The 11345-nt window shown below is 41.8% G+C and overlaps 1 protein-coding gene across 18 annotated transcripts in view; it reads left to right on the forward strand.

Moving 5' to 3' along the window:
• The window catches only part of madd (MAP-kinase activating death domain), a 50875-nt gene extending 39836 nt beyond the window's left edge, over nt 1-11039 (forward strand). For 11 of the 18 annotated variants that reach the window (XM_040132449.1, XM_040132488.1, XM_040132458.1 and 8 more), the window contains 6 exons: nt 370-534; nt 623-695; nt 1519-1625; nt 5083-5152; nt 7651-7697; nt 9926-11039. In XM_040132449.1, the coding sequence (XP_039988383.1) occupies nt 370-534; nt 623-695; nt 1519-1625; nt 5083-5152; nt 7651-7697; nt 9926-10039 (576 nt within the window). In that variant the 3' untranslated portion in view covers nt 10040-11039. The remainder of the gene's footprint in view (nt 1-369; nt 535-622; nt 696-1518; nt 1626-5082; nt 5153-7650; nt 7698-9925) is intronic. The other 7 variants (XM_040132536.1, XM_040132554.1, XM_040132546.1 and 4 more) reach the window with 2 other exon arrangements.
• Nucleotides 11040-11345: the final 306 nt, after the last annotated feature.

Raw genomic sequence — 11345 nt, forward strand, 5'->3', positions numbered from 1 at the left:
GTATAGCAAGAGTCATGTCAGGCCTTCGCTTTGCCTTCCTCCCCGCGAATGACGTTTAGCCACCACTTTTTCTGTTTCAAAAAAAAAAAAAGAGAAACTCAGAGCAACCGAGTGGTGAGTATAACATGACTCTGTAGCACTGATGAAATTAGTGCTGTGGAAATGCAGATTACACTAAATTTAATGTGAGCCTTTGTAGTAGGCTGCAGGTAATTTTACAGTGTTTATATTGCCAGGTGCTGGTGGTACTGGGTTATTATTTGAGACTACTGTTTATTGGAGAATCTGAGACATTATTTGAATACCGGCTTTTGAATGAGAATTTACGGTGTTGAAACTAAGATGACACTCCACCCCTAATTGTTTCAGGTTTGTGACGACTGCATAGTCCTGCGCAGCAACATCGGCACAGTTTATGAACGCTGGTGGTACGAGAAGCTCATCAACATGACTTACTGCCCCAAGACCAAGGTGCTGTGTCTCTGGAGACGCAACGGCCAAGAGACACAGCTCAACAAGTTCTATACCAAAAAGGTCAGACGCTGCATCCGTCTGCATCCTGCACTTTACTTTGGGAGGACACCGGTTAGTAATTCAAAGAACTTTCCTCTTTGCATTCTAGTGTCGTGAACTCTACTACTGTGTTAAAGACAGCATGGAAAGAGCTGCAGCAAGACAGCAGAGCATTAAACCAGGTATGGAGGGAGTGATTCGTCCGCGCTTAACTTTGTCATTTTTTTGCACTTCCTCTCTTTTGTCTACATTTTTTTTCTGTCTTTGTTTGTATTTCTTTTTCTGCTTTTATCTGCTTCTTTCTCTCTGACTTTCTCAAAAAAAAAAAATGGCCACCCAGCCCGCCCTGTTCTCAACATTTTTAACAACTCGTCCTCTCTCAGGGATGACTGTGCTTAGTTTCTGATGAGACTCTTGATTGTAAAGGTGGTAAGGGACACGTACCTCGTTTCGGGGGTCACAGTTAAATACCTTTTTGGTACAGCAGGGAAAAGGCAGATGATTCGTCATTTATTTTGAGAACGGGAAACATCGAACGGTCAGTTAGGTCAGTAATGCAATTCTGTTTTCACAAAAGTCTCTGCCCCACATAATCTCAAATATAATGTAAATAAAAAAGACAAAAACTCAAAGATTGCAATTAATATAAAGATAACAAACATTACATTTATTATTTTCTCACCAGACGTACTGACCCAAAAAAAATAAAGTTGCATATGGACCTAAAAAGTTTGGGCAGAATACAGGCACTACTATGGCCGTGTTGTTCAGTGGCTGAATTGCTGAAACTTTTAACGGTGGCATTTTATATCAGAATATTATCAGTCTATTTTAGACATAAAAGTCCAAATCCACAACGAGGGCAAGCTTAAACATTTCTGTCCCACATCCCATCAGCATGTAATGCGTTTTCTTTCCCCGCATGCAGTCGTCCTGTTTTGATTTGAGGGTTTTCTGGAATGAATTATCCGTAGCAGCTTTAAACTCCGCTTTGGTTTCCTCCAGGGCCAGAGCTGGGCGGAGAGTTTCCCGTCCAGGACATGAAAACGGGCGAAGGTGGACTGCTGCAGGTCACGCTGGAAGGAATCAACCTTAAATTCATGCACAGCCAGGTAAGAGGCCAGTACCACAGCAGAGAAACTGCTCCTCATCCCACACAAGGGCATGAAACTAAAAATCTCACATGATGGTTCAGAGTTCATCCCGTCCTTCTGTCCACCTTTCTGCTCGTCTCTCCCGTTTGCCTCTGTATCATTTCCTTTCATCTCGTGACGTCCTCCTCTATTGTCATTAAAAATAAATCTTAGTCAAACAAAATGGCAGAGATGACTGATAACAACGTGTTTGATTGGTATTTACTCGTGCCTGACGGTGTGAGTAAATGAGGAATAGACAGAGGAAGTATTCCTGTTTGTGCTTTTGCTTTTTTGTATTTGCTTTTTTTCAGTTTTCAGACTGTGTTTGTTTGTGCGTGTGAGCGTGTCTTCGTATGCATGCATTTCCCCAAACAATATTAACACATCCCTCCACACAAGTTTCTTTTGACATCTGTGGTGCTCAAACCTCATGTTCATTTACTGTGTGGGAGGAGATCAAGTGTTAATGTGTGTGCGTTATGCATCGGTGGCAAGACGGATGACCTTGAGCAAAGACTTTTCATTAATAATTGGCTATTTAATAGCAACTTTTAAGTTTGGACCCTTGAACATCGTCATGTGTTGTGTCTACGTCTGCGCGGGTCGTGATAGTCGGGGTTCGTATGTTATTCCCTCAGGGTTTCTCTCTAGAGTGTGAAGCCGTGATTGAACAGTGTTGCTGTAGTAGAATAGTCCGAGAAGTGACTGTGCCGAAAGATCAGCGGCCCGTGCAGCTAACGCACTTCATACATGTTAAGCATCTTATAAACAACAAAACAAAAGAGTGAAGCGTTACCAGAGTTAAAAAAAAAAAAAAAAAGATTGAACAGCAATATTCCTCATCCTACATCTTTGAACTGATTTCGCAACAACAAGAAGTCATTTCAATGGTCAGTTCACCCACATTACAAGGAAAAAACAGACATATTCTCACTTCACCTTTAGTGGTATTAAGACATGCAGACAGTTTTGGTTGAACTTGCCCTGGTTTTGAGATGTTTGTCCCAGAGCTTTCCGCCTCCGACCCAGTGCACTGGAGGTGAATGCAGTCTCATTTGTGGTGCTCGTAGGATTCAATTTCAAGTAGTCAGCAGCCACAGTGTCCCGGTTACTCTGGATAATCCACAGACCTCACAGCAACTGAAATTAAATTGCAGATTTATATTTCCTTCTGCTACGGCGCACACATATCTACTCTGTAAATGAATTATGATACTATGCTCTCATTTGAGAGAAAATCAAATTTTTTCGTCACAACTCTTTGCTTCATGATGAAGCTCCCTATCTGTGCATCAACAAGTCACAATGCCATTGGTTCTCTCCCCTAATGTCAATTTAAACTAGGGCTGCAGCAAAACAATTATTTCGATTATCAACTAATTTGTTAATTATTCTCTTAATTAATCGTTCGGTCCATAAAATGTCAGAATATATCAAAAGTGCCCATCACAATTTCCCAGGCCCAAGTTGACACATTCAAATTGTTTGTTTTGTTCAACCAACAATCCAAAACATAAAGATACCTGGTTTAATATCATAGAAGACCAAGAACACCAGCAAATAATTCCAGTTGAGAAGCTGAAACTGGTGAATTTTTCGCATTTTTCAGCGAAAAAGCTCTAAAAACCACCTGTACTCCACCTGTCCAGCGCCAAACAGCAGAAAGACAGATTTAGCTCCTAGCTGGTGAACATGCCGGAGCATTTAGCAGCTAAAGAACCGGACATTTCCCTCCGGAGTTGGTTGAGAGCAAAACGGAGCTATGGGAGCGTGAAGCTTAGACTAAGTTTGCCATATCAAACTAAAAGGTAATTATGTGACCTTTTTCACTGCTGTGAGGATCACACGCAAAATTTCATTCAACTCTGTTGTAAAACAGGGGCAGATAAAACCAAAACTTTCCGGATACAGTGTGTTTTTTTTATCATTTGGGTGAACTGACACTTTAACTCGGATGCTGCTACACTGAGTCGCTGTTACGATCACTGCCTGCTTTTCCTCGCCGCTTCTGCTCTTTCCACCTCAGCCTCTTCGGCTCTAGTTGAATTTTTGCTCTTCATATTGCAAGGGGCTGAGCGCCACACGCAGAAAAGTTTTTTTTTTTTTTTTTTAGCATTAACATCCCGCTGAGATTCCCCAAGAGGCTCAGTGTGGAGCACATTTCTAGAATTTTCATAGGCAATCTTGTTACAGCTGTTTAGATTGTTAGTGTTTGCAGATTAGCTCATGAAACATCCTCGTGAAGAGTTTTGTGGTTTTTTTTGAGTCAACCTTCAGCAGGAGCTTTATTCAGCACTGGATGACTTTTTTTTTTTTTTTTTTTTTTTTCAATCACCAATGACTAAATTCAGCATTATAGTAAGTGAGCACTGGTCCTGGGCAGCTCTGCATTGAGATGGTGTCGGAGGTGATATCCTACATCGTAGCGGGATTTACTTTCCATCAGCGACTGCCCTCATTTATCTGTTCTGCTGTGTGAGCAAGTGGTGTTGGTGCCAGCCCTTGTTGCTGGAGGAGGAGGCATGGAGGGCTCTGGGGGACTGAGATGTTTAAAGTCCAGGAAAACAAAGGTGAATCCAGCTCTCAATACCCTAGTCAAACCTCTAGTCCTCTTTTTTTTTTTCTTTTTTTTTTTTTTCTTCTCCTATTTCCTAGTTTTTGGGGCTGATTCGTTTTTGGACGGGTTTTTCATATTGGCTCTGGTAACCTCTTAGCTAGATTCTTGATCTGAATCCGTACGAGGCTCCTGTGGATAGCGCCCTCTCGGAGTGTCGTCGAGTGTTTGTGCTCTTCTGTCCGATAATAATCCAAACCATTTCTCTCCCATGCTCTCTCCCCCTGCAAGGAGCGGAAGGTACACAACCTCTGCTGTGTTTGCTTTTTAGCAGTTACATCTTATTGGGTTCCTTTTGTTTTCTCTGTCTTTTCTTTTTACTGTTGTAGCTGTATGGCAAATCTAATTTTGTGTCCTTGTCTACATTTTTATATGGAAATTCCATGTATGCATCATATGGGCCATATTGCATCTCTGAGCATAAAAAGAAATGTGTTTTTTTTGTTATTTTTTTAACTACCTTTGTTGTTTACTTCCAAATATAACTATAAAATTTTCAGTTCTGAAACACTTCATTGATGAAACAAGTCATGCTGAATTAGTTTTGAGCTTTGAGTAGGCTAAATGCATTTCTCCTCATTTAACCGTCGCCCATGTATGCGTTTGATCATGGAAACTTCTCATAGTGTGCTTTTTCTTTTCTTTCATTAGCTGTTAAAAGCTTGCATCCATGTGTAGTTGTTTTATTTTAACCTTTCATACTGAATAAAACAAGTTTAACATGGTTAATTTTTTAAATATAAAGTGTTTACTTTTCATCCAGTGTTGTTGAGTTAATAATGTTCTGTCTTGTTTTGTTTGTTTTTTGTTTGTTTTTAGGTTTTCATAGAGCTGAGTCACATTAAAAAGTGCAATACAGTGAAGGGAGTCTTTGTCCTGGAGGAATTTGGTAATTACACCATCTATTGATTCTAGGCCTGTACTCGGCACGGCAGTAACTCAGCTTCATGGCAAATGTATTGACGAGAGCAAATAAATGTTCACTAAATTGGATACCCGTTCTCCTCGAGGAACATTGAGACACTGAGGTCTGCGGGTGCTTTAAGTGAGTGATGAATTCTTCAGAGGACGTGGTTTTCCTTTCAGTTACATGGTAGCGCTCAGGTTTAGAGCAGGCCACATTTCACTTAGTTAGTAAAGAGGGACAGAGTTGGTGAGAGAAACAGTTAGTCTGTACAGTGTATAAAGAAGTGGGAGGACAGAACAGCCTAGCTGCCTTTTTTCCAATATTTTGTGTTTTACAGTCGATAGGCACAAGTAGGAATCCAAATCAAACTCTTCCATCATAAGAAGCAACGTCAGTTCCTGTCACGGAGGCATGTGCCTCGACTTAAAGGTGGAGTAAGTGATTTTGGAGAGAGACTGCTGATGTATGAACTCAGCAGCAAAAAAAAAATGCACCCCCTCCCTTCAGTGCTCCTTCCGAATGCTCCGTTTACTCCTGTTTGACCAAGACATGATGATAACGGCAGATCCCAGCTGTTTTAGAAAGAGCCAGGAGAGAACTTGATGGTTTTTGGCCTTTTCTTGGGATTTTTTAATGGTAATAAAGATATAAAATACCAGCAGCCTTAAGCTTTAAGAGCATTGGATAATAAATGTTTTTTTTTTAACATTTTCCTTCATGATCAGGAAAAGGTTTTGCCTGAAATTAGTGGTAAGTGTCAGGCACATCAGCAACACTCTTACTTGACTTGTAAATTAATCAACGAATGCAAGTCACTCATTTTTCAAGTTTGAAATACATTTCACCAAGTTCCCTGATTTCGTGGGAAATGAAAATCACTAATTGAACTTGAGCTGAGAATAATTGGTAGTTTTAGCTCTTAAACTCCTTCGATGCTCTGACAGAATCGGAAAAACACCTAATTCATCAACATCGACCTTGTAAAAAAATAAAAAAATAAAAAAAAAATCCTTCTTGTATAGGATATACATTTGCCAGGTGTTCGTATATTGACAGCGGCCTTGAGAAACATTTTGTCAGTTACATCCTGTGTTTCACTCAGACAAAGCAATGGCCATGTTTAAAAAGATTGAAGCCAAACGTTACCTAGAGCCTCCGATTTCATGTTTAAAAAAGATTAAATAGCTTAGACATTTGTTGAAGAGCTTCATTTTAAGAAGAGTGGGAGTGGATTGTCAGATGCACCACGTAGCATAACGGAGAGAAGAGAGCAAAGAGGGTTCGTTCTGTAGTTCAGGGTTTAGATCGTAGTGAACAGGTGTTTGACAGGTGGGTGCACGGTCTACGTTTCTAGGAAGAAGTCAAAAGTCACACTTGCAGTATGACAGTGCAGCACATGGTTGTCGGAGGTTGAAGTTGAGTGCCAGGCTGGGTTACTGCCGTGTCTCTGTGCTGCTTTTGTAATGTTGCCCTCATCTTTGCCACTATGAAAACCTTCATTCTCCAGCAGGTAAAGTGTTGTCACCTTTCTCCTTCCTTATTCAAACTAATTCTGTGCCGAATATTTCCTCACTCAGTCCTTTCATTGATTTGAATTTTTGAGTTTTCCTCTGCCTCCTCCTTGACTTGCCTTTCATTTCGGAGATCACCCCAGACTCCATCTCTCATGTGGCCATCATTCTCCGACAGTCTGCCTCTGTATCTCAGCAAGCGGGGATCTTTGGTGGGACTGTTGTTTTGGGGAAGGGGGAGGAGGGTTGGGCAGAGGGATTTAACATTTCCCAGCCCCTTCATCTTTCCAGATCTCAGCCTGCTCATCTCTGCTATGGGTTCACAGTTACTAATGAAAAGTCAATCTGTCCTGTGGACGGTGACGTGGTCCTGGGTCAAAGGATTTTGACCTCTTGTAGCTGCTTTTCTGTGATGTCTTTTAACTTTCGGTTCACTGGGGCGAAAGGGGTTGGGGAGGGGAGGTTGTCCTTTTTTATTTCTTGTGTTTTTTGTTTTTCACATCTGAAGCTTTACAACCTTTTACGGTCTCTTGTTATAAGACATTTCTGTTTTTATTTGCCCATTTTGTGGGCCATGAACGTCTCACCAACAGTTCCAATATAAACGGTCTAATCATTACATCGGTCATTCACACAGGCCTTTGATGGATTGTAAATCATTTGAAAGATGAAATCGGATCATTGAATTAGTCAGAATATCAATATGTTTCAACATAATCAACTTAACCACAGGATTTAGGTTTTGCCTAAACCTAAAGTAGCCAAGCCACTCTTGCCCTTGTCATCATCTCGGTCAAAAGTTCAGTGTGCTCCGGACTGTTGTGGTGGACTCTTCTTGGCCCACATCCCATTTTACACCTCGTTGAAAGTACCCCCCTTTGACCCCCCCCCCCCAAAACTCTCAAACATGAACTCACTGAGGTTCCTGCTGCCTTTGAATTCTGTGTTTTGTCTCTTGCACCGGCATAGTTCCTGAAACTAAAGAAGTGGTGATCCACAAGTACAAGACCCCCATGGTGAGTCCTCGCCTCTTCTGTCAGTGTCAGTGCTTTTTTAATTTTTTATTTTTTTTTAACCAGTGCATGTGGAGTACTAGTCGCAAGGTCTGCAAAACATCTGTATCTTTAAACACGACAGACACGATAACTAACACGAACTTGCGTCTGACAACTGAAGCCATAATCTCAATGGAGGCTCTTTCTTTAAAAATTGTGTGAACATCACCAAGAGTAAAGCAATTGGACCCCCTCTGCTCAACAAAGGGACTATGGCACCTTTAGTCACTTTACTCAGTGTAATGAGTGGATACAATATGTTAGAGCATGGTCAGACTGAAAGCAGCACTGATCAAAACAAAAACAAAAAAGGTCTGAGTTTGCGCGGGTATGTTGATTAAAGGATGATATACCAGACACAGTCTGAGTAATATAATATACCCTGGCACCAAAAAACCGTGCACAGTGGTTTATAATACTACGAGACAGGATTTTACAGCTCTGGAAAGCTGCCACAGTGACGGTCATTTTATCCTCTGTTCCAACGCGAGGTGAACTGCGGAAATTTCACCGTTTCAGGTTAAAGAGTGATCGACCAAGAATGTGCGCTTGCATGTCTTTGATTTTCCAACGCAGCTCTTTGTTGGATGACGTCGTACCGGTTTCAGCTTTTCTGCTGTGCGACCGTAGTGTAACGAGGAAGTTTTGGCAGCGGTAAGACTGGATGTTTAGTCGCATTCAACCACAGTTTGGCCCCGGTCTCCTTGTAGACGGTGCGATTTTTCGGGCCTCTCTGAGACTCAAGTTGACGGTCGTGAGAGAAACGTGGATAAAATCTGTGGTCGTCAATGAAATGATGTAGAACTTTCTGGTGCTGGCATGACATGTAGTACGTGCCATTCTTGAATAAAGCCTAAGGGTGAAAAACACGTCAGACGACCTGACACGCCTCAAACTGATATCGTACAGTCTGACCCAGATTGAGAACAAGATTTCATTAGACCCGTCTGGTACAGTGTGACGTGCTGTAAATGTACACGATCGTTGTTGTTGCACGGGCTAGAGGGGACGTCCACAAAAGTTCTGCTCACATTTCAAAATCCCGACACCCGGCTATATTTATTTGTGAGCGCTAACTGGTGGTAATAGGTCACATTAGAAATAAATGAGGTAACGCTTTATTTTACAGGTCCGTTACTTCCTAATCTTTTCTTGAAAGTTTCCTGGAGAGAACCGTGTAGTTGTTAATTACAGGAAAAATAGAGACAAAGTTCTCAGACTGTCATTTTAGTTAGTTCAATTAGCGTAGCTGCCTTTATTATCGACTTCCAGATGAATTGCCATGAAAGAAATGGCTCCATTTAAACCCCAGTGAATATTTATCACTCATTCGTTTATTATCAGAAACAACATTCTTCATTTATGCTGCAAATGTATGCAAAACATACATTTCACATGTTCTGGTCACCTTCCATCCTCTGTATGAAAGTCTCGAGGTTGTGCTAGCTTAGCATTTACGACCACTCGGAAGTCTGCCAACCGATCACTCTCTGTTTTACCTGTATTTAGTACCAAATTGCCGGTATTTTCTCAGGAAACTTGCCAGGAGAGTATCTGGAAATAAACTGGAATTTACCCGCCCGTAAATAAAGTGTTACCAGAAATTCCAATGCACTGGTCGATCAGTAGGTTTTCTGAGTTGAGTTCAGGCAAATGTGAAACTTAGGATTTTAGCATTCTTAAGAATAAAAAAATTAAAGGTGCCCTGTGGAGTTTTCTTGTAAACAAAAGTTGTTTACCGTCAGTGTTACGCACGAAAACGCAGTGTGTGTATTCTTGTGCTGCTTGCTCATGAAACAACGGCAGAGCAGATTTTTGAAAGAATTTAAACCGTGCATCGTTTACATCCATGTTTACCCGAAAGCTGCTTTTGGTGGCACGTTGCGCCGCCTCTTGTCGCTTTGATGCCACCAACTATCGATCGGCAGAACATCATGAAACTGGCGGCGGGGATGTGTGGTGATGCCAGTGTGCACAGCACAGACAAAACGGGGTGTTTCTAGTGGTCAGAAACTCCACAGGTGACCTTTTTAAATCCTGAAGTCTACGGCATTCAGCCGGAGAGGAACCTCTTGTTCGGCTTTGTTCCCTGTGCTTTTTTTTTTTTTTTTTTAAAACCAGATGTTACAGATGTAACCTCACACCTGGGACATTATCTTCCTCACAGTTATTTCTTTTTCCCTCTGCAGGCACATCAGATCTGTTACTCGGTCCTCTGCCTTTTCTCCTACATGGCGGCAGTGAAGGGGAAGGAGGCGGAAGGAAAAGCCAAGATTCTGTCGCCGAGACCCCTTCCCAGCTAGTCCCCCCCCCCCGGTCTTCGGTGTGCCTCTCTACTTGAAATGGCATCTCAGCTCTAAAACCACAGACTTCTGACAATCCCCAACTTTATTCTTAAGCACACAATTCCTGCTCCCGCCTCCTGTACATACAAGCCTAAGACCCCTTTTAGATCTTACTGTGTAGACGTGTTTGGTCTGTGGTGTCGTGTAAATACTTCCGACCCCTCCTCGCTGTCGTCCTGATGATCATACCACCTAGCTAAATGTTTGCCCGTCCCTTAACCCGGGAGAAGCGACTCCCCCTCAAGCTCTTCTTCCCCACGTGAAAGTCTTCTACTGTTCCCATTTGCCAAGACCCAGCTGTTTTATGCTGATAGGAGATGTGAGGGATAGCCCCGAGGCACAGAGTGCATGCAGGTCCCGTGCACAAGCCTTGACATTCACTACAGAGTAGCTCGCCCCCTCCCGCCCCGCCCCGCCCGTCTCCATTCGACCGTGAGAGTTATTTCTGTGATATGCGGTTACTGTAGAGTTCCAGTCTAAGTTAAAATTGGTGGAAAAAAAAAAAAAAACCGAGAGACCCTCTTGTAGTGCAGGACGTCCCACACTGAAAATGCTACTGTATACTGCACCAGAGCACCGCATGTAAACGCTTCTTAAAGGTGTTTGAACCCTAAAACAGTGAGTGTTCTCAGATGTGTTCTCTTGCCCTTAGCGCAGCCCGCCGGGCTGAATTACTGTTCTAGTTCTACCGTAAAATTTCCCGTCTGTGGTCTGCTGTTATCAATTGCATGTTACTATGAGGATGAAAAATAAATATTATATATATATATTTCTATATATAGTATTTATTTGATATATATACATATATTGACTGTACATTACTCTGAAAAAAACGTTACCGATTGTTCATTTGCTAGGTGTGCAATACTTATAAGTAGTTAGCCATTGCCAGAGCCAGGTTTTCTTGAGTTAACTGGCTTTCACAGGGTGAAGAATGTAAGAAAGAACTTTTTTTTTTTTTTTTTTTAATCGGTCCGCGGCGCGCTCGTGTCAGCGTCTTCTCGATTGTCTGTTGTTTTACGGCGTTGGCTTAACAACATTTTTTGCCATTTCTTCTGTGTCAAAAAAAAAAAACCAAACGGGTGGCTCAAACCAGTGTCACATCATACTGTACAACGTAATGATAGATGAATGTGATGATTGAGTGTGATACATTTTTGTTTTTTAAAAGGTAATTTTAAAGGTAAATCAACTCCAAAGGGGAGGGGGAACAAACAGGGGGTGTTTGAAACAGTCTGTGAATTGAAACATTTTTTTTTGCACT

This window comes from Xiphias gladius, chromosome 1 (genome assembly GCF_016859285.1).
Source record: "Xiphias gladius isolate SHS-SW01 ecotype Sanya breed wild chromosome 1, ASM1685928v1, whole genome shotgun sequence".
Classification (NCBI taxonomy): domain Eukaryota; kingdom Metazoa; phylum Chordata; class Actinopteri; order Istiophoriformes; family Xiphiidae; genus Xiphias; species Xiphias gladius.